The following is a 22926-nucleotide window of genomic DNA, read 5'->3' on the forward strand; positions in this document are numbered from 1 at the left end:
GTCTAAACAGAGCGCGTTGTGTGTGACGCCTTCTTTTGCGCATGCGGGCCGCTTTGAGGGTTCACACTAGAGCGCGTTTGCTGTCACATTTTATTTGTAGTGTGAACGAGCAGACAAAAACATCGGATTTGAGCATTAAGACCTGCAGTGTGAACATAGCCTTAAAGATGAGCTTTTTGCTCTTGTGTTGTCACGCAACCAACCTCGAAACTCCTGCTGTTTTATGTTCAGTCACCGGAAAACCGATTCGATTTGTTAGCGTCGAGTTAATTCTGTTGGCTAAATGTGGGTTGTTTGGAAATGAGTAGAACTGTTGAAAATCGAAATCAATAATTGGCTCTAGCTTGAGCTTCCTATCAGTAGAGAAACATAACACGAGACAATGCACTACAATTTCAATCTGTTGTTATTTGTGGAAAAATATGTGGCAGAGGGGATGGCAGAGAATGTGTCCTGCCATATGCACACCGCAGGAGGCTTGTGGAGATTGTGTCTGGCAGGGCTGCTGATAAGAGAGTGTGTGAGTGTGAGCGAGAGAGCGCCTAAGGAACACGGAGGAAAGTGGGTTCTTGGCTGGATGGGAACTGACTAGTTTGTTGCTGTGGAGACGGAGAGAAGCATGTATGTGTGTGCTTGTGCTGTTGTGCCTACATATATGAGACTAGTGGGTGTTTCTGGGGTCAGGAGGGTAGCTGTGTGGAGCGTTTCCTTGAGACAGCTTTTGTTTAGTTCTAAGTGCTTGAAGCCGCTGTCTCTTTTGGAGCATCTCTGCTGCTCTCTGATTTTTTTTGTCTTCTTTGGCCTCTTGTACAGAACACTTGGCCACCTGAAGTGTCTTGTCTGCTCTTCATCAGCAAACTAGAACTCCGACTCTTTGCAAACCATTCACATGCTGCATTGTATATTTGTAAAGCAAAGTAGTAAGCCTGCCTTAAATAGCCAAGCACGAAGGAAACTAACACTACCTCCCACAGTCTGCATTTTGTGCGTGTAAGTACTCTCAACAGCTACTTCATTAAGTACACCTATTCAATTGGTCTTTAATGTTAAAAATCTAATTGGCCAAATACATGTCAGCAACTACTTTAGTCATGGTCAGAACGACCTGCTGCGGTTCAAAATGAGCATTAGAATAAGAAACAAATGTTATTTAAGTAACTTTGAGTGTAGTCTGACATCAATGGAGCATTTACAAACTGCTTCAAATCAAATGACTCAAATAGCTACTCTGTATGCAGAAGAGCACCTGTGAAGACACAACACATAGAATCTTAAAGTAGATGAGCTACAGCAGCAGAATTTTGACCCTACCCCATGAATGGAGGTAGGGTCAGAATTTGGTGAAAACAACATGAAGGAATGGATCTGTCCTGCCATAAATCCTTGGTTCAGGCTGCTGCAGGTGATGTAATCGTGTGGGGGATATTTTCTTGGACTACAGGAGTATTGATGCTGACCATGTCAATCACCACAGTATACTTCTGATGGCTGCTTCCAGCAGAATAGCATGCCATCTCACAAATCTCAGATCATCTCAAATTGGTCTCTTGAACATGACGATGAGTTCACGTATATCTCAATCCAATAGAGCAGTAGGAGATTCGCATCATGGATGTGGAACCAACGACTCGGCAGCAACTGTTTGATGCCATCATGTAAAAATGGACCACAATCACTGATGAATGTTTCCAGCACCTTGTTGAATCAGTGCTGTGAAGAATTAAGTCAGTTCTGAGGCAAAAAGAGGGTCCAACCCGATACAAGCAAAGTGTATTTAATGAAGTAGCCAGTGAGTGTAAATGAAATTATTTTAATTGCAGAGCAGTGAAATCTTTTTAAAAGTTTTCTTTTACTTCGGTGACTCAGACACTTCTGCGCATAGATAATGAAAACAGAATGCGTGGGAAGGTAAGCTAAGCGTCATAGATGTGCGTTTTTAGTGTTTTCAGAGACGATGTTGATGACCACGCATCACTAGATTACTTCTCAAGATTCTCATCCTCACCGCCGCACTTCTCCATCTCCCCGTGTCCATTTTTGGGTTTCCTTTGATCTGGCTTTTAGTTTTGTCATACCTGTTCTTTTTTTGTTTCCTCCTCTCTCATCTCACAGCTACTTTTATGTGCTTATACACAAGGTGCTAATGCAAGGTAGCCTCCACATCCCCTTCTGCATGAATCATGCTTCCTGCGCTGTGTGGTTACCATGCACATTTTGAATGAACATCAGGAATACACTTTGTTCCTTTTGGAGTCTTTGCTGTTATAGCTCAGCTGGTCTTTATATGGTGATTTTGGTCCTTTACTGTCAGGTTTTGACTTAAGCGTTTATTTATTTTTTATTCTTATCTCTACTTGAAAACAATTTCTTTGGGAAGTGCCGCGAGTGTCCCATTGGCACATACCTCCACTGCCTGCTAACCGTGCACTGAAAAGGCAGAAGTGTCACCACCTGTTTTACTCACGAAATTTGGTTTCCTGTGACTTCTTTCTCTTCATCAAATTGAAAGTGAATTTGAACGCTGGTGTCATTTTGTCACCTTAGAGGAAATTCGGTGCAGATGACGAGCTTTTCTTGACGTCATGAAACTTTCGAAATCGCTGTAAAAATGGTGGCTGTACTGGATGTTTTCCATGGGTGCACCAGAAGACGAACTTGAAAAGGGAAATTGGCAAAGAAAAAGAAAGTAATGCTAAATGTTCTTTCTGTTGATTGGACAGCCTTTTATTTTTTCTGATGTTGATTCCTGTCCAGTAATAAACAAAACATGATTTTTGACTGGATATAACTTTTTTCTCTTTCTCTCTCTTTCAGTTAGATATTGTTTGCAGTGCGTCATATTCATTTTTCGTTTTGTTTTTTTTTGTTGTTCCTAAATGACACTAGTTGTTTGTTTTTTTTTGCCTTTGCAGTGTCTGCCACAGCCTTCTACAAAGCCCAGCCAGTGATCCAGTTCATGTGTGAAGTGCTGGATATTCACAACATCGACGAGCAGCCTCGGCCTCTCACAGACTCGCACAGGGTCAAATTCACCAAAGAAATCAAAGGTGACGAGTTGAGTTCAAATCGGATTAAACTGGGACTCCAAGAATCACAGCTCTTCATACAAAAGCAAATACTTAATGGTAACACTTTGTATTATTCACCAGGTTTAAAGGTGGAGGTGACGCACTGTGGAACCATGCGGAGGAAGTACCGCGTCTGCAACGTGACCCGTCGACCTGCCAGCCATCAAACGTGAGTCAGCCTCTGGGGCGGGCAAGGGAATAGGAGCCACTGCGAACAGTGTTCGAGTGAGATGAAGGCAGGGGAAACCAGAGGATGTGTTCACCGAATCACTACCAAAGAAACCAGATAATGGCTGACTCATCCGACAACCATGCGCTCGATGTTAGTCATCCCTTCGTGAGGCAGCTGTGTGGCTGCAGTGTCGGGACTGAACTGCTCTCTGTGCCATGACTACAGTTTGATTATTTTTTTTAAAAGGGAAATTATCTCAGAAAGAGTGATTTGTCAGTTTAAGCCCGACAAAAACACATGTGGATCTAAGCTTGGTAGTTATTGCTTACTTCCCTAAGCCATTTCTTTCATCCTGAAACTGACAATAAACCAAATATCTATTTAAAAACAAATAAAAAAAATATGTTAAGACTTTTAGCAGTTGAATAGCTTTGCATTTGCAGAGGGATGACCTTCTGTCTGTCACTTGCACATTAAGCAAATTAATAGCGAAATAATGCGCGGGGCGCTTGACATAGCTCACATCAATTAACATTTGCATTGCTCTTGACAAAAACTCTCCTCTCTGCAGGTTCCCTCTGCAGCTGGAGAATGGGCAGACTGTAGAGCGTACTGTAGCCCAGTACTTCAGGGAGAAGTACAACCTGCAGCTCAAATATCCACATTTACCCTGTCTACAGGTGGGCCAGGAGCAAAAGCACACCTACCTGCCCCTAGAGGTGAGAGAAAAGAAGCTGCATTTCCACTCAGTTATGGGGGGGTCCGACAGTAACTATTAAATCAAGCATGATGGTCTGGTGGGCAGCTCCCAGAGCAGCTGAAGGAAAAAGCTCCGGTTTGCCCGGGGGGGAAGAAAAAAGGAAAGCCTCTTATTTGCTTTTGTTTCCTTGCAGGTGTGTAATATTGTAGCTGGTCAACGGTGCATCAAGAAGCTGACAGATAATCAGACCTCCACTATGATCAAAGCCACAGCTCGCTCTGCACCTGACAGACAGGAGGAGATCAGCAGGCTGGTGAGTTCTGGAAATGCCCTCTGAATACGGCTCTCCTGTCTTCTACATGCACACGGTTTGAATATAGGAAATTACAATAAAGGGCTGTGTTTTAAGAATTGTCTGTTCAGTAGAGAAGAGGGGTGTCAAACATAAGGCCCACGGGCCAGAATTGGCCTGGCAAAGGCTCCAATCTGGCCCACTGGACAACCTTGGAAAAATGTGAAGGAAGTTCTAGATTTTGAATTTTTAGTTTTATTCTTACAGTTTATCCCCCCCTCCCCCCACCCAACACACACTACATTATTATTAAATAATAATATTAATATATTTTAGTGATATAATTTAACACATTTTGTATCGGTTTATCAGGCAACGGTAGCTTGAAATTTCATTCAGTAGCATATTATTAGTAATACTGCTGCATGTATTGCTGATGTATTTATGTTTACTGCTGTTAAAATTAAACCAGCAGAGCATTTCATCCCTCTGTAGTGCTTCAAGAATGCATTCCCAGTGGTTGAGTTTAGAGTAGAGGTCAAAAGTAAGAGCCTCTTTTGGGGGTCAGGGGTGACTGGGTGCATTGTTAGGCTTGTTGATACTTGGTTGCTGTACCATTCACTTTTTGTGTTAAATTACGGGTCTTATAAGCTCCTCGACTACATTCTCATTTTATATTGTGAGCAGAGGCAGGTCTACACGTTTCTATATCACATCTGGTCACTGCAGGCTCAACAAAATGTTGTAATCTTAATAGCTTTAATGTGGAGCTACTATAGTGTCTGCGGCATGCTGTTTAGAGAGAGGATGACAAACTATGTAGTGACTCCCTCTGGCCACGGTCAGATCAGCAGCACACATGTAATACCAGCCCTCACCTTATTAAACCCTGTCTTGCTATCTGTTGACTGTGGAGCAAAATGGCCACGTTTGCCCACAGGAAATTATTGTCGATGTCACTGCGCCGGCATTTTCATTATATGTAACATTTCTCGTAACTGAAAGAACACGGTGGTTGGAATAACAGATTGAATGTTGCAGGAGCACAAAACAAGCAGATAATCTGTGTTTGTCAGAACTACATAATGGATCCTGTAATACTTTTGGTTATTGTGGTCATGGGTCCTGTTCTGGACAGAAGTGCTGACATTTGACATTTTGTGGCATGTCAGTAATTTTCATTTAGTCTTTTTTTCCTTTTGCATCAGCGTCATATGAGCACTTTAAGACTAACTTTGTTACGGCTCTTCCTCACAACCAGCTCTTAGAGGTTGGTTGTGGATAGCCTAGTGTGTTTAACACTTGTTTTTATATTAACACATTGAGTATAAGGTTTAAACACTGAGCTTTAAAGGCAATCAGATTTTGTTACTTCACACAGATCTGTGTATCCCCTTTGTTTTCAGTCATCTTTAGGCAGAGTGGTGGTGATGTGTTAATCATTTAAAGGCGAGAGAAAAATATGTCATTTTAATTGCAGATTTTTCAAAGGTTACTTTTAATTTGCAAAACCCCCCATAAGTGTGCGAGCAGCAGCAGAAACTTTGGGAGAATGATTGTCTCTATAGCACACCCTCACAGCACTGCGGTGGCTTTTAGTCATGCTGTCAAAAGTTACCTTAGCCTGACCCTGCCTAATTTTACTACTCTTTGCTTCCAGGTGCGCAGTGCCAACTATGAGGCAGACCCTTTTGTGCAGGAGTTCCAGTTCAAAGTGCGTGACGAGATGGCCCACGTGACGGGGCGAGTGCTACCCGCCCCCATGCTGCAGTACGGCGGCAGGGTGAGCACAGAGCACTTTATGGTACCCTTCCTTTAAATCACGCCCATTCTCTCTGTTTGTCTGACACGCTCTCCCCTTCTGCAGCCTTTACTCCACTTTCTCTATGGGGGAATTAACCCACTGGCTTCTGTGTGTGCTCCATGATGTCACCGTTTTTGGTCTTTGTGGTTCAGTCTCAGTAGTGCAGCCTTTTATTTCAATTTTTAGAAACGTTTAATAAGTTCACGATGTTGAGGCGGTCAATTGGACATTTTAACTTTTTAATCATTTGCAACAAAGATTATTTTGAATCCAAAAGATCACCCAATTCATGATTGGATCGCTCCTCAAGTACATTGGATACGGAGCAAACAACATTGCTAATGCTAAAGTGTAGAAGCGGCTTATTGAGCTTGAACCTCAATGTTGATTAACATCTTTCTGTTTATCTTGGAGGAAAGCACCAACTGTAATGTAATAATGAAACCTTTGACACAGAAATACACACTTTACTAAATGTTATGCACACAGTAAATTACATCTTAAATGCTACAGTCTGCAGCACACAGTGCAAATGGCTTTGCAGTAAGATTTCAAGTTAAGATTTTAAAAGTTACATTTTACAAAAAAGCTTGTTTTTATGTAGTCTGTGTTTGTCAAAATGTGAATTTATGTACAAGTTTGGTGTGGGTCATGGGTGCGTTTGGACTGTGTGGATTTTCCGAAACTGCGTTTACCTGTATGTGGTTGTTGAGTCTGTATGAGGAGCGTGAATGTGAGTGTTTTTCTGCATAATCGCAAATACATCGCCTGAGATTGTAGTGTTGTTTCAGAACCGCACTGTAGCCACGCCCAGCCATGGCGTGTGGGACATGAGGGGAAAGCAGTTCCACACCGGGGTAGAGATCAAGATGTGGGCCATTGCCTGCTTCGCCACACAGAGGCAGTGTCGAGAAGAAATCCTCAAGTGAGATCCTGTGCTAATGTATATTTTTTTCTCATCCCAGTGGTCTCCTTTGTAGGTTCTTTTGTCTCACTGTGAATATGGTGGTGACGCTCAATCACATCACCGTGCAGTATATTTATAATATGTCATCATAAACATTTCTAAATCATGTCTTTTTTTGCCTTTCTCATTAAAATACTTAAGTTTGTTTTGAAAAATGGTTTAAATCTTCCAAAATTAACTAAAACATACACCCTAATTTCTGATTCTGTTGGTGTGTGTGTGTGTGTGTGTATATGTATGTGTATATATATATATGTATATATGTGTGTATGAGCTAGCAAAAGTTAAAAGAACGGCAGCACCTTTTAACACACAAACTGACAAAACAGTGCCCCCTGGTGGTGAAAGAAAATTCAGTTAAAATTTTAAGAGGGTGATTACAAAAAGTACCTTTGAGCTGCTTTGATGTTAGAAATGAGCCAATTTGTTTACGGGTGCCTTCCCAAACTGCAGAGCACAATCAATTCATAATTTCTGGTTCAAATAAAACCCAACTAGAAGAATCAGATCATCTGAGCAGAACGCGGATGGCCATGTTGTTTGTAGAAGAGGCCTTATGTTTCCTTTTGATGTCTTTGTTTTTACTAGTGGAACAGTGCATGTTCTGTTAGACAGAAGCAGTGTTTAACTCTCAACACTAAAATCCCATTCCTGTTATTATCTAAAAGCATTTTAACACCTACTTGAGAAATTACAGTGCTCGTGGAAACATTCCAGCTGGAGTTTCAAGTACTCAGATTTGTTCAGGCTTTCAAAATGCAGTTTTGAGACACGAATTTAGGATGAACAACAACATAAATAGACATTAGTTTGATTTTGGGCATTAAGACATAATGACTAAGCTAACTGCCTTCAATACAATATTCATGTTTTGCAGAGAAAACTTGGCACTGTTATTTTCTTTTTCCCCCTGAGCTCATCTTCAGATGCTACATTCTTGGAGCTCTACAAAAACAGTTGTCTTCATGGTTTACTCTTTGCTTGCTTCCGTTCTTCATGTCAGGGGTTTCACAGACCAGCTGCGTAAAATCTCAAAGGATGCTGGGATGCCCATCCAAGGCCAGCCGTGTTTCTGTAAATACGCCCAGGGAGCAGACAGCGTGGAGCCCATGTTCAGACACCTGAAGAACACCTATGCCGGACTGCAGCTCATAATCGTCATCCTGCCGGGAAAAACTCCTGTCTACGGTTAGAAAACTGCTTAAAATGAGGCATTATATTTGAGTCGAGAGCAGTGTTGGGTACCGACAAACAAAGTCATTTGTTACAGGTTTTGCCTACTTATAAAAAGATTACTTTTGCATTCCCCAAAATAAACACTGCAATTAAATTCCTTGCAGATGTTAGCTTTATAGATCAGGGCACGTGTTGCCTACTGCCCAGCTACCTTTTGATTGTGTTGCTTTTATCTCATTTCATAGTGAGGTAGCGTTAGTCTCATCTCCTCCGCTACTTTTCCAGTAACAAGATCTTTCACTTCCTGAAATTGACAGCTTAACCGAAGTAGAGGCTGGCCATTGCCGTGTCTTTATCTCCAGCGTCACTCTTGCTATCAGAGAGCTGTGTATCCATCGTTTGTGTGCTGTGCTTGGCAGGCACCTATTATCAACCGAAGTTTATAGAGTTTGCATCTCACTGTGATGTTTTTTCCTTTTCCCCTAAAAATTCAAAGTAATGCAAATAATTCTGGGAAGTGAAGGCTGTTCTCTCTAATCTTATTTGCTGTGGTACACGTGCACACTGATGCAACCGTACGATTTGATACTAGTAGGCATAAAAATGTCAGTGTGTTGCTTTGGAATTTTTTTCTTTTTAATGGCAACAAAAGAAACAAGATAACATTTTAACAGTAAACTACGATCTGAACCCACACTTGTTGGTCTTAATATTAGTAATACTGTGACTGGATGTGGGAGTTATGAGCCCTCTTCTTTGTCTATCAATTTTTCAGTTGTAATACAGATTTGAAATCTTTGCGTGGGGTGTGTGCGTGCGTCTGCCTCTGACTTCCTGTTTTTTGCATCACTCACAGCGGAGGTGAAGCGTGTGGGAGACACTCTGTTGGGCATGGCGACTCAGTGTGTTCAGGTTAAGAACGTGGTGAAGACGTCACCACAGACTCTGTCCAACCTCTGCCTCAAGATCAATGTGAAGCTGGGAGGGATCAACAACATCCTGGTACCTCACCAACGGTGAGCTGTGGTCTCCCTCTTATTATATGGCAGTGTTATAATGCTATATTAAGACGTCTTATTAAATAAAGTCTCACGTTAAGGGTTAGGGTGACATGACACTTGGTGTATTGTTATTTAACTACCTCAGTGTTTTTGATCCTTTTTTCTGTCTCTCGATCCACAGACCATCAGTGTTTCAACAGCCAGTTATCTTCTTGGGAGCAGATGTTACACATCCACCAGCCGGAGATGGGAAGAAGCCTTCTATTGCAGCAGTTAGTTTCTTTATGTCCCCCTACTCCAGCAGTTAAATATATAAATTGTAGTTTTTGTTTTGATAATATTCCTCTTCTCTGATGGGTGTTACAACTCCAGCTCTCACTAGGGGGCGACGTGAAAGTAGTAGTAGAAGATGTAATGGATGAAGGCAAGAGTGATAATCTTTCAGAAAGTCAAAGTCTTCACAGACAATAAATCCAAACACTTAAGAGTTATTTTGGGCTTCGATCCCACTCTGTGCAGAATAAATATTTAACAGAAGACTTGCTGTAGCCCTAAACCCAAATGTTAACTAGAAAAATTTGCATTTCCTGCGAAAATGCAGTGTGGATGCCTTAACGGCTGAAGATATCTGCTGAAAAAAGCTGAAAAAGTTGAAACAAAAAAAAAAAAAAAAAGATGCCCTGAGCAGGATTCGAACCTGGCCCTCCTGATCAAAGGGCAGCTATTTAGCTCACTGAGCCAAACACTTTCTCACAAAGAAAAGGTGGAGAGATTGACAATTGTGCTAGCAGAATTTGGGCAAAAAAAAGGGGTGAAAATTCTGCTGAAAAGAGTTCCATCAGCAGAATTTCTGCTGAAAAGAGGTGAATGAGCAGAATTCTGCTGAAAAGAGTTTTTTTCTGAAAACAGCAGAAAAAACTGAAAATTTTGCTGAAAAGAGTTGAATGAGCAGAATTCTGCTGAAAAGAGGTTTTTGCTTAAAAAGAGCTGATAAAGTTTGGATTTGTGCTGAAAAGGGGTTAAAAAAACTGAAAATTTTGCTGAAAAGGGGTGAATAAAATGAAATTTGTGTTGAAAAGAGTTTAAAAAAAGTTTAACTGTTAAGTGAAAGAAATGTTGCCATAAGCTGGATTTGAACCCAGGCCTCCCAGTCTGAGAACGGATGCTTATCTCACTGAGGTAAAGCACAGCTCAGCCCATCATGCAAAATCAGTGACCACATTGATAATGTGTTCCATTCATTTCAATGGTCAAAAGTCATAACACACATCAGCAGAAATAGCAGAATTTTTTAAAGTTTAAACATAGCATTTCTGCTAAAACTTAGTATTTATACTAAATAATATTTTTTTCCTGCCAAATCATAGCATTTGTGCTGGAACACAGAAAGTTCCACCAAATCATACAATTTGTACTAAAACATTATTTATGATTTAGCAGAAACATTGGGACTTGGTAGAAATACTATGATTTACATGAAATACTTTGACTTAGCAGAAGTACTACAATCTAGGAAAAAAGTACTAAAGCATAGCAGAAATTCTATCATTGAGCAGAATTACTAGGATTTAGAAGAAATACTAAGATTTGGCACAAACACTGATGTGGCTCAAGAACCTTTATTGTGCAGTTATACTATGATTTGGAAGAAATACTATACTTTGGCACAAATACTATGATTTGGAAGAAATACTATGTTTTAGCACAAATACTATGATTTGGCTCAAATACTATAACTATCCTCGGTCAGAAGGAGAGGCTGACATCCAGGGATTAGATTACCACAGGTGGAGTTTATTGCGGTCAGATGGATGGTACAGGGAGGTATGGCATACAGTAGGAGGATGTGGAGAGGTGATATGGTGTGGTTTCTATGATTAAGAACAGGGTATGCATTACAACATGCATACAGATTAAAGATTAAGAAAACTGGTAACAAATTCCTCCACTACAAATCAGTCTGATGCCACTTTTTACAGGGTTCCCGTTTACTAAGGCACTACCCAAAAGGCGCCACAAGAGGGCACTCCAACACAAGAGATGACCTATTTACACTGATGCACTTAGTAAACAGCCCCTACTTAGCCACTACATAATACAGTGATATTACAGTATACAAATTCACACGAATACTATGATTTGGCAGAAATACTATGACTGAGTAGTAATACTATAACATAACAGATTTCCTAAAAAAAACTATTAAATTGCAGTAATTCTATGACTTGGCAGAGATACTACGTTTTAGCACAAATACTATAACAACGCAGAAATACTATGACTTAGTAGTAATACTATAACATAACAGTTCAATGTTCTTGCACAAATACCACAATAAGGCAGAAATACTATGTTTTAGCACAAATACTGTGATTTGGTATAAATACTATGATTTGGCACACATACTATATTCCGCAGATACACTATAACATAACAGATATGCTACAACTTAGTAGTAATACTATAACATAACAGAATTATTATTTGGGCACAAATACCACGATTTGGCAAAAATACTATGATTGGGTACAAATACTATGATTTGGCAATAATACTGCATTTTAACACAACTACTGAGATTTAATTGAAATACTATGATTTAGAAGAAATACTATTACTCCATACAAATACGATACTTTGGGACAAATACTATGTTTTGGTTCTAATACTATGATGTGCAACAAATACTATGATTTGGCACAAGTACTATGATTTAGTACAAATCCTATGATTTGGCAGAAATACTATGCCTTAGTAGTAATACTATGACATAAAAGATATACTATGGTTTTGCAGACATACTATGATTTTGCACAAATACCATGATTTGGCACAAATGCTATGATTTAGCAGAAATACTATGATTGGGTACAAATACTATGATTTGGCAATAATACTGCGTTTTAACAACAACTACTGAGATTTGATTGAAATACTATGACTCCATACAAATACGATGCTTTGGCACAAATACTATGATTTGGCAGAAATACTATGACTTAGTAGTAATACTATAACATAACAGATTTCCTAAAAAAAAAACTATGAAATTGCATTAATTCTATGACTTGGCAGAGAACTACGTTTTAGCACAAATACTATAACAACGCAGAAATACTATGACTTAGTAGTAATACTATAACATAACAGTTCAATGTTCTTGCACAAATACCACAATATGGCAGAAATACTATGTTTTAGCAAAAATACTGTGATTTGGTGTAAATACTACGATTTGGCACACATACTATATTCCGCAGATACACTATAACATAACAGATATTCTACGACTTAGTAGTAATACTATAACATAACAGAATTATTAATTGGGCACAAATACCACGATTTGGCAAAAATACTATGATTGGGTACAAATACTATGATTTGGCAATAATACTGCATTTTAACACAACTACTGAGATTTGATTGAAATACTATGATTTAGAAGAAATACTATTACTCCATACAAATACGATGCTTTGGGACAAATACTATGTTTTGGTTCCAATACTATGATGTTCAACAAATACTATGATTTGGCACAAGTACTATGATTTAGTACAAATACTATGATTTGGCAGAAATACTATGCCTTAGTAGTAATACTATGACATAAAAGATATACTATGGTTTTGCAGACATACTATGATTTTGCACAAATACCATGATTTGGCACAAATGCTATGATTTAGCAGAAATACTATGATTGGGTACAAATACTATGATTTGGCAATAATACTGCGTTTTAACAACAACTACTGAGATTTGATTGAAATACTATGATTTAGAAGAAATACTATGACTCCATACAAATACGATGCTTTGGCACAAATACTGTGATTTGGCAGAAATACTATGACTTAGTAGTAATACTATAACATAACAGATTTCCTAAAAAAAACTATGAAATTGCAGTAATTCTATGACTTGGCAGAGATACTACGTTTTAGTACAAATACTATAACAATGCAGAAATACTATGACTTAGTAGTAATACTATAACATAACAGTTCAATGTTCTTGCACAAATACCACAATATGGCAGAAATACTATGTTTTACCACAAATACTGTGATTTGGTATAAATACTGCGATTTGGCACACATACTATGATTTGGCAGAAATACTATGCCTTAGTAGTAATACTATAACATAAGAGATATACTATGGTTTTGCAGACATACTATGTTTTTGCACAAATACCATGATTTGGCACAAATGCTATGATTTAGCAGAAATACTATGATTGGGTATAAATACTATGATTGGGCAGAAGTACCATGTTTCAGTACAAATACTATGATTTGGCAGGAATACTCTGGTTTAGCAGAAATACTCGGATTTAGCAGAAGTACTATCTTTTGGTAGAAATTCCTGCTAAAAGGTACTATTTCTGCGTTTTAGCAGAAATACTGTAATTTGGCATAAATACTATAATTTGGGATAAATACTATGATTTGGCACATATAATATATTCAGCACATATAATATAAAATAACAGAAATATTTGGCCCCAAAACCATGATTTTGCACAAATACCATGATTTTGCAAAAATACTATGAATTGGCAGAAATACTATGATTTAGCAGAAATACTATGATTTGGCAAAAGTACTTAGATGTAGTAGAAGTACTTTGCTTTAGCAGAAATACTATGATTGAGGAGTAATACCTAAACATAGGAGAAATATTGATACACAGACACACATACACAGACAGTAAAGGGAACAGGAGCTGTGGAGAGTCTGGGCTTGGTATATGTAGGTCAGTTAAATTAGCTGCACCTGCTGTAGTCAGCCCTTACACACACAGACACAGAGAGAGGTGTGAGTTTTCTTCAGTGTATTTCTGACATTCAGGATTCCCCTCGAACAAATGGCCATAATTTCCTAACCGTAGAGGCTAAAACGGTCATTCAGGCATCGTTTTATTCAGAAGAGATGGGGGAATCTTCAGGTCTTCATAATTCAGAGATAAAACATAAATTCTTAAAGATATATGACTTGTAATACACTGTAACTGAGTAGAGGCGAAGCAAAAACTGCCTTGACTTGCGCTCAAACAACCTTTGGTAACTCTAAATCTATATGGAGCATCAAAATCATTCTTTCACCGTAAGAAACAGCAGGCTTTGGTGAACAGTCATGGAAATTTTCAGGGCTCTGTGGAAATCCATCAAAAAGATATGACGAGAGAAAAAAGTGGTTCATTTCCAGAGATTGAAATCTGATGAAATCTGAGCGAGGGACAAATTTCCTACCCTCAAACAAGTCCAACTCATTTCAGAACGGTAATAGGTGAGAAAGAAATTCTTGAATTGTGAGCGTCAGGAGTGTCTGAACATATACGGGGACAAGCCTCATGTCTTAACTTCGCTTCGTTAAGGAGATATGACAATTTGAAAATGCCTCTCATTAGAGAAATCCAGCGGTGATTTTGAACAAACTCTCCATTGAGTTTATATGGAGAGTTTTCTGACTTTGTGTTACTCTGAGGAGATTTGCAAAATATCTATGAGTCCCACAACAATGATAGTGACATTTTCTGAAAGCCAGCAAAAATACCTACGTTTTGGTGTATAATTTGTGGGGCTTGAGTGGAAATTGAGCGAGTAGCAAGAAGTTGTTTGGACATGAAGAGAAAATTCAAACAGTTTCACTGTCCCCTCTGAGTTAATTGCATAGCAACCATAGCAACGCATGTATTTTCTGAAAAATCACAATTTTGCAACTGAAAACTCAAAGAGGGATAAGATTAAAACGGTAGAAGATCTGAAAAAGCTGAATCATACAGGAATAGCCAAATCATTTGAGAACATTTTAAAGTTTGAATGAAGTTTCTAGGTGAAAGTATGAGGCAGTAGTTAAGTTTCAAAGACAAGAAAGTTTTAGCAGAATTGTGGAAGTTTCCCATTCATTTCAATGGGACAAATTAAAGGAAAAAAGTGTAATATTTTAAAAAGTATAATAGTAATAAACACCAAAAGTCATAGCCGGCATTAGCAGAAAGAGCAGAACAGTTTAGAGTTTGAACGGTGAAAATAGCACAAAAATTGTGGAAGTAGATCCACGGCAAAAAGTGTACGGAAACACCCGGAATAATAATAAAGAAGAAAGAGAAACAGGATCTCAATAGTGTGGATGCCTATTAAGGCATCCACACAATAAGCAGACACATTCTCTAAGTGTGAGTGATGTTGGGGGTGAAATCCTATTGGGAGAGAAAACTAAACATACAATAGTAAACACCGCTGAGTGCAAACAGAAAAGTAATAAAGACATGAATCAAGTTACAGATTTAGCAAATGAATGGTCACACTTTTGTAGAAACTCAGAGACGCATAAGAAGACGTTAAATTTCAGACACCCTGACTTACAGCTCAACTGATCTTTTGAGCCGTGCAAAACAATAGTTTGTGCAATTGGAGAAGTGACAAGTCAAGCACAGGTACAGTGAGGGGACAGGACTGGGGAGGCGGCAGAAAGGGCTAGTGGAAGCACTGACCCTGGATCAGGGCTGAAACGTACTGATCTGCATGCAGAAAAACATTCAGTGGGTTAGTAACGCAAAGAGAGGAGGAAATGCTGACACTTCTATGAATAATGTGTCACTTTCCCTTCCACATAAAATCCATTCCCCTTTAATAATGGCTCCTCTGCTCCAAACTCTTTGTCAGGTGGTAGGTAGTATGGACGCCCACCCCAGCAGGTACTGTGCCACCGTACGAGTCCAGAGGCCCAGGCAGGAGGTCATCCAGGACCTGGCCTCTATGGTGCGGGAACTGCTGATCCAGTTCTACAAGTCAACCCGCTACAAGCCCACACGGATCATTTTCTACAGGGATGGAGTTTCAGAAGGCCAGTTCAGACAGGTATAGTCCCACTTTTTTTTTTCTTCTTTTTTCTTTTAAATCTTAAACTCAGGGTTTTACTAAAGATGTGAAAAAAAGACTAAACCAGGTAGAATTCTGCAGTATGTCATTTTATTGTTCAAGACGTTAATTGGCTTCTTACTGAATTTGGGTACGTTATAATCTTTGTAGCTGAGGCATACTGGTAAAGAACATGTTTGTGTATTCCATAAATACTTTTAATCACAAATGAGTAAAGTCGGTAACAGTATTCCCAAATTTCTTAGTTGTATAACTTTTTTTTGAAGTTGGGTCATATGGCAGCACACACAACCAAAAATGATATTTTCATATTATTGTAATTGTCCTCTTCTTCAGGTGCTGTATTATGAGCTGCTGGCCATTCGTGAGGCCTGTATCAGCCTGGAGAAGGAGTACCAGCCAGGCATCACCTACATTGTTGTGCAAAAACGCCACCATACACGCCTCTTCTGTGCCGACCGCAACGAGAGAGTGAGTCCTCACCGCACACCAGCTCATGCTGTTGCTCTTTTAGTATGACGTTTCCGCTTAAAGTCAACATGGTGTGTTCATGTGTTCATCTGTATTTTTTTTATGTTCTATGTTGGAACATTAACTACTGAAAATGGGCCTCTTTAATTACCTTTTTGTTGTCATTTCGGCTGTTCACCCTCCTGACTGCTGTAATTACATTCGATTAAAGCATTAGGGCCCAGTGCAAACCAAGAGCTCTGGAGTGGCACTCAAGGCCCAGAGAGTGAGACCCAGCCAGTAACAACCTTATTTTCAGCGCTCGCACTCTTCTTACAGAGCATTAGGCTCCCTGGGGCATTAGGCTTTTAATTGGTTGTTTCGAAAGCACTTGGCGAACCTTTGCCTGGGTCTCTCCATCAGCTAGTTCTTCTTTTCAATCATCAGAAATTTTAGTTCCCGACATCATTTAGTGCATTAAAAGCCCTGCTATATCTGCTTTTTTTTTTTTTTTTTTTTTTTTTTTTTTTTTTTTTTTAAATGGCGAAAAAGGGGGAAAACAAGTTGAAAGTCAAAAAGCATTAGTATTGAGGGTAACTGAAATTAATTTTGCTTTTCAAGGTTGGACGTAGTGGAAACATTCCCGCTGGTACTACTGTGGATACGGACATTACGCATCCCTACGAGTTCGATTTTTACCTCTGCAGTCACGCTGGAATACAGGTCAGTCCAACCTCTTCTCCATCTCATATGTTGCTGTTTGTCTACAGTATTTCATCTCCTTCTCCTTCAAAAAAACATAAACGTCTGCACTTTTGTAGATAAGTAATAAATAGGATTCAGGAATAAACCAAACACAAGCGGTTTTAAAGTTTATGATGCAATTTCAACAAACTAACATGAAGCTTATAGCTGTGCGGTTTGTGCAGTGGAAGCTCCTCAGCATAGCAAAGCACATGGGTGGACAAAGAGTACACAGTTAAAGCAAATAAAACTTTCCTTCTCAAACGTTTTGACTATATTTGAGCTATTTAGTTTAGGGGTTTGCTAATCCAGTACCTCAGTAGCTTATCAGCCCCCCTTGCATGGCAAATCGTGCAATTATTTAACCTAAAGTATCATGTAAAAGAGCAGCAGCTGAAGCTTTGTCCAGGAAAATGTGTTATTAACAGCTTTGGTACCTAAAATTTGCTGTCTGTATATTTAAGATGGCGTGGAACCATCCCATATGTCCCTTATTTCAAAACGTGAAGATTAGACTACAGATCTGTAGACGCAGAAGCTGCTTGAGTTAGCTGATTTATACTTGCAGCATTAATGTTTTATGTATCTATTTTTTTAAACACATATCTCATATAGCTAAGCACAGTTAGGTGATGTTCCTGAGTTTTCTGGGCTGTATTTCCTGTCAGCTGTGTCCCAGTTCCGTATTGAATCTTACTTAATGCTTACCTCCCTCTCAGGGCACCAGTCGGCCCTCCCACTACCATGTACTGTGGGACGACAACTGTTTTACCGCTGACGAGTTCCAGCTGCTCACCTACCAGTTGTGCCACACCTATGTGCGCTGTACCCGCTCAGTCTCCATCCCTGCGCCAGCCTACTATGCCCACCTGGTGGCCTTTCGTGCCCGCTATCATTTGGTTGACAAAGAACATGACAGGTAAGGAGAGCGTTCTCCCCATTTAAACTTGCTCTGTGAAGCTGCTAGAGTTCACATGTGCTGGATGAATTGCCCTTTTTTTTGTCACTCATCTTAACGGGTCCTTTCTTGTTCTTTCTGAAGCGCTGAGGGCAGCCATGTGTCTGGTCAGAGTAACGGTCGGGACCCCCAGGCGCTGGCCAAAGCTGTTCAGATCCACCACGACACCCTGAGGACCATGTACTTCGCCTGAGCTACACCAACTCTCCCCAACCATTGCCACTCTTAACACACACACGCACACAACCATGCACACCTGGCATGCCAGTCAAGGGATCCTCATAGGTGCAAGTCCCAGCCCCCCCCCCCCCCCCCCCCCAACATGCCTAATCAAAAACGGACCTGACACTGTGCAGAGGAAAGCAGGGAGGAGGGAGGGGAAGAGGCACCCCCACACTGGACTGAGGATGCAAAAGCTGCTTTAAAAAAAAACAAACAAGAGAGAATCTCAGCACTATTATGCAATATTAAACCAGCCAACTAGTTTATTTTCACCCTTATTAGGCCCCCTCTCCCCTCCGGTTTTCACTACCCCGCCTATGTGTTCGTCCCCTGTTTTGTCTCCTTTACTTGTGGCCTAGTTTGTGGCTGTTCTTTTCCTTTTCTTTGGCATAGTCTGATAAATCTGCTTCTTTGCCTTCTTCAGTACCTCAAGTCAGTTTGAGCAGCAGCACTTTTACATTCTGTCAGTTTTTGTGTAATTTGTCTTTGATTTTTCTCCTATTTCTTTTTCTTAAGTTTAGGGGCAGAGAGAAAAAAAAGGACTCAGACTCTGGAGTTATTAAGAGGTGTCTGATGTAGTTTGAAGCATCAATTCATTGACCAGAGGTCCTCCCAGTTTGGTCTTTTATTTTTCCTCTTGTTTCCTTTCTTGTTCTGTCACTTTTCACTAGTGTGTGGGCACGACACCACCAGTTGCTTGTACAGAGCTACATGTTCTTTTGAGCACACTGCCACCTATTGGCAAAGAGGGATATTGCCCCTTAAAAGTCACAAAGAGGAGCCGTTTTGGTGGTCTCAGATCAGTTTCGGATTTATTCCTGAAGGTTAGCTGTCACATTTAAACGGAGGGCAGTTTATATTATATATCAATTTGCTGAGTTGCAGCCATCCATGGATTGTATTTAAAGTATTATTGACACGTTTATTTGAGTCTGGTTGCTATATTTCTTCTACATTATGTGAAACATTTTAAGAATCTAATTCTTAAAGAAAAGAGAAGATTTAATCGTGTTAGCTTTTGTTTTTAAATCGCCCTGCATTCATTTCTCTCAGTGCTTTATCTTGCCTTTCCCCCCTTGTACCTAAGACGGTGGCTAAATACAGATGATGTCGATGGTTTCCTCTTGTGCAATAATCAGTCGAACGAAGGGAAGAGGATTTTTAGGGGACTTAAGTGACTCAAAAGTACAGTTTTCACATTTCATATGAAAGCGAGTGTCCTTGAAAGGAGAGAAGTTTGCCACTTGCAAGGCACTTTCATGTGTCGCTCCTCTGTGAGCTGAATGACCTGCATGTTGTATGAGTTTGCTCTCGCTGTTGGGCAAAAAGAAAGGAGAAAAAAAAAAAAAGGTGCAGTTTTGGTGATTTTTCGTGTTTTTACTTGAACTAAAGGACTTTGTGCGTCTCCGTGGTTTGAGAATACTTTCGGATCAGTGGGCATGATTTTAGAATTCCTGATCGTCAGCTTGCTAATGAGATTGATTTTTCTTAATTCCTAAGAATTACAAAGCTTTTCACTTGACAGCAGCAAAGTGGAGTATAAAGGCCATAAAGAGGTAGTATTCAAGTGCCTGTTGGAAGTTAAGTGTGTAATCGTCAGAAGCTGTATGAGTTGTTTCAGTGGGGTACAATGATCAAAGAGCGTACACCAACCAGACAGCGTGAAGCAAGAAAGTTTCACCCGATGCCTCTTATTCTTCTCAATAACCGTCTACTGACTTTTCTATACATCTCATTCAAATTAACCTAAGATCAATATATTTATTGTATTTGCCTGTACAGCAGTGTTAGCTGTTGGCTTTGCTTTGGAGCAGCATTCAAGCAAAGTAGGCCAAGTTGTCTTTTTGCCTAATATTCACCAGACATGGATCCAGCTGCTACAGTGTGTTTGTAGGCGATTGGGCTGGCTTCGTGGGCACAGAGTTGGCCTTCTCCCAAACTGTTTTTCTTTTTGTTTTAGATTGATTAGAACCCTAAATCTGAGTTCGGGTTTAATTCCTGCCCACGCGACCGGCCCAAAGTTGGGACTGGCTTCAGAACAAAGCCGAGGAGTCAAGTGGACGACCTTTAGTGTGAAGCGTGTATCTGGGTAACGGGTCACCACGTAGCTGCTCTAATGCTGATGACCTGAAGTTTGCTCGGGACGTGTTTTTAAAAGTTATCTGCACTAACAGAAGCATGTGTTTCAGGAGTGAACACAGGCGCGGTGCTACTCTGAATTAGAATTTGAAGCTGAACCTCAATGCGAGACTTTAAACGAGCAGGCAGGATATGTAGGCGAGGGGGGGAAAAAAAACTGTAAACCTCACTCACTGAAGGACGAGAAGGCTCCACTGCTGCGGTTGTTGAGGGGAGTTATAGATTTATGATTTTATTCGGGATAGATCTACTCGGAGAACTTGTAAGCGGTACAACGGCAGACGTGTGGTCCTGCCTCTGCTGTTGCATTCGACTGCCTTTCACAGGCTAGCCTTTCAGTGTGGAAGCCAGTGGGTTTGAGCCTTCATGATTTCACTAGTATCTGAAAGCCTTTTTAAAAAGCCAGATCGAAAGTATATTTGTAGATTTTAAATTATGTAATGCACACCACTTATTTTTGCTAACAGAAAAAAATGTAGTCTAATTATTAATCTTAGTAATAAATGTATCATGACAAGTAATGGTTTAAAAAAAAAAAAAGTATAACAAAGTTTTATTATCGCAATAGACTGTTGACTTGTTCTTGTGTCACTGTATAACGTATAGTGTATGTGTGAACAGTGCTGGGGTTGTTGAAACTAGTTATGTGTGTTTGGACTGTCATACTGTTATTGATAGGGATGTGGACTCTAACCGCCTCTTGCTTTGATGTTTGGAAAAAAAAAAACTTGCAAGATGTTGAATGCTGCTTTTTTTTTCCTTCTTCTTTTGTAGATGATCAAACAAAGTTTTTCATAGAGAGGACAAAGTGTTAACATGCTATATCCCGAATGCCTTTGTTATCGCAGTTTTTCACAATTGCTAAGACTCTTTTCTTAAAAGGATCCCCTGTTTTCTCATATTGTGACTGAACAACATTCACAAAACCTCTGACTCCTCTGGAAGTATCAAACAATAACCTCAAACTGTAAACCAAACAATGTTTGTAGATCATAGACTCAGTCAAACAATGCTGAGCATTCATTACGCTACATCCAAAAATCCAGCGTTCTGGCTGTGTAGCTCCAGGAAAAAATTCCAATAAATGCATATAAAAAGCATAACTCGAATAGAGTTTAAATACTACCCACTGTAAGTACAAGCAGTACAGGATTACACAGTGTCTGTGGATAAAGTAGGTCAAAAGGCTAAGAAACAAGCACATAACAGTACAGCGTGAGTGTAACTGAAAGTGAACATGTGATCTGTTCAGCTGTGTCGCGCCAGAGTGAAAAAGAGATTTTTGCAACTCAACCTGTTGCATGTGTATTTCTGGGAGTTCCTTTTTTCGAGACGCAAAACATTGGGAGGAGAAATCTTAGTGCGCTGATATTTAACGCAGAAAAAACGGGTCACCTGCTTAACCAGGTGAGCTATGCTGGTGCCCCAGATCCTGCTTATTTAAAGCTGAAACTCCAAATTGACGTCTAACACGGTGCGTTCGAGTGACTAAACGGGTGCAAAACATGGACCGTTTGGTTCAGAGAACGGGATTTAATGTCTTAGCAATTCAGAAAAGCTGTGAGAAATTACAAACCTATTGTAACAACAAACAGTAGACTAGGTGGGGGAAGAAAAAAAAAAGGCGATTGATATGTTGAGCTCCTGCTCTTGAATTTTCTCGGGTTTCTTTTAACTGGTGCTGATGCCTGCTCCTTATCGAGAGGAGAGTAAAAGGAATGGGCATGTGTTGTTGTTTTCTTTTAAGTCTTGGTGATCCATTTCAAAGACACGTGTGATCAAAGAATAGAGAAACAAGGTTTAGTAGTTCTCCATTCCTTTGTGTTTGAACCCTGGGGGGGGATTTAGATTGGATTACAACCACCATTGCTTTCTTCAGACTGGTTTCCTTATTCGAGCCACTTCACGTGCACACAGATACAAAGACGTAAGTCTGCGACGTGGCAAAGCCTGTTATCTTATTTTAGCGCTCTTTCTTTTTTGTTCCAAACATTTACTCCCCTCGGTCTACATTCCACGGCCGTACAATCTCATCCAATCCCCCAGCAAGGTGTAAGGAAGGTTAAAGCTGAAGGACAATACTGAGGGATATAGTGTGTGTGTGTGTGTGTGTGTGTGTGTGTGTGTGGGGGGGGGGGGGAAGGAATCAAAGCTCATCAGTGAGAACTTGGTGTGGCAGGTTATATGGAAGTTGGACGTGTGTGTGTGTTTGGTGGCTGATTGACTCACTATATCTCTGCTGTCTGTAATAGATGTTCAGGTGGTGTATAAACTACACCCTCGAGGGCAGTTGAACACATGTTTACATAGCAAATGTGTTTGCCTCGCTTACATTTGAAAT

At 39.9% G+C, this 22926-nt stretch overlaps 1 protein-coding gene across 4 annotated transcripts in view; it reads left to right on the forward strand.

Annotated features, from left to right (window-relative positions):
- The window catches only part of ago3a (argonaute RISC catalytic component 3a), a 40781-nt gene extending 18081 nt beyond the window's left edge, over positions 1 to 22700 (forward strand). The window contains exons 6-19 of one of the 4 annotated variants that reach the window (XM_082551386.1): positions 2913 to 3047; positions 3150 to 3237; positions 3812 to 3959; positions 4134 to 4253; positions 5893 to 6036; positions 6828 to 6961; positions 8007 to 8191; positions 9036 to 9195; positions 9362 to 9452; positions 15857 to 16051; positions 16409 to 16543; positions 17144 to 17245; positions 17986 to 18185; positions 18309 to 22700. In XM_082551386.1, the coding sequence (XP_082407512.1) occupies positions 2913 to 3047; positions 3150 to 3237; positions 3812 to 3959; positions 4134 to 4253; positions 5893 to 6036; positions 6828 to 6961; positions 8007 to 8191; positions 9036 to 9195; positions 9362 to 9452; positions 15857 to 16051; positions 16409 to 16543; positions 17144 to 17245; positions 17986 to 18185; positions 18309 to 18417 (1946 nt within the window). In that variant the 3' untranslated portion in view covers positions 18418 to 22700. Of the gene's footprint in view, positions 1 to 2912; positions 3238 to 3811; positions 3960 to 4133; positions 4254 to 5892; positions 6037 to 6827; positions 6962 to 8006; positions 8192 to 9035; positions 9196 to 9361; positions 9453 to 15856; positions 16052 to 16408; positions 16544 to 17143; positions 17246 to 17985; positions 18186 to 18308 lie in introns of all 4 variants that reach the window. The other 3 variants (XM_082551387.1, XM_082551384.1, XM_082551385.1) reach the window with 3 other exon arrangements.
- Positions 22701 to 22926: the final 226 nt, after the last annotated feature.

Source organism: Aulonocara stuartgranti (assembly GCF_965226115.1).
Source record: "Aulonocara stuartgranti genome assembly, chromosome: 11".
NCBI classification, from domain to species: Eukaryota; Metazoa; Chordata; class Actinopteri; order Cichliformes; family Cichlidae; genus Aulonocara; species Aulonocara stuartgranti.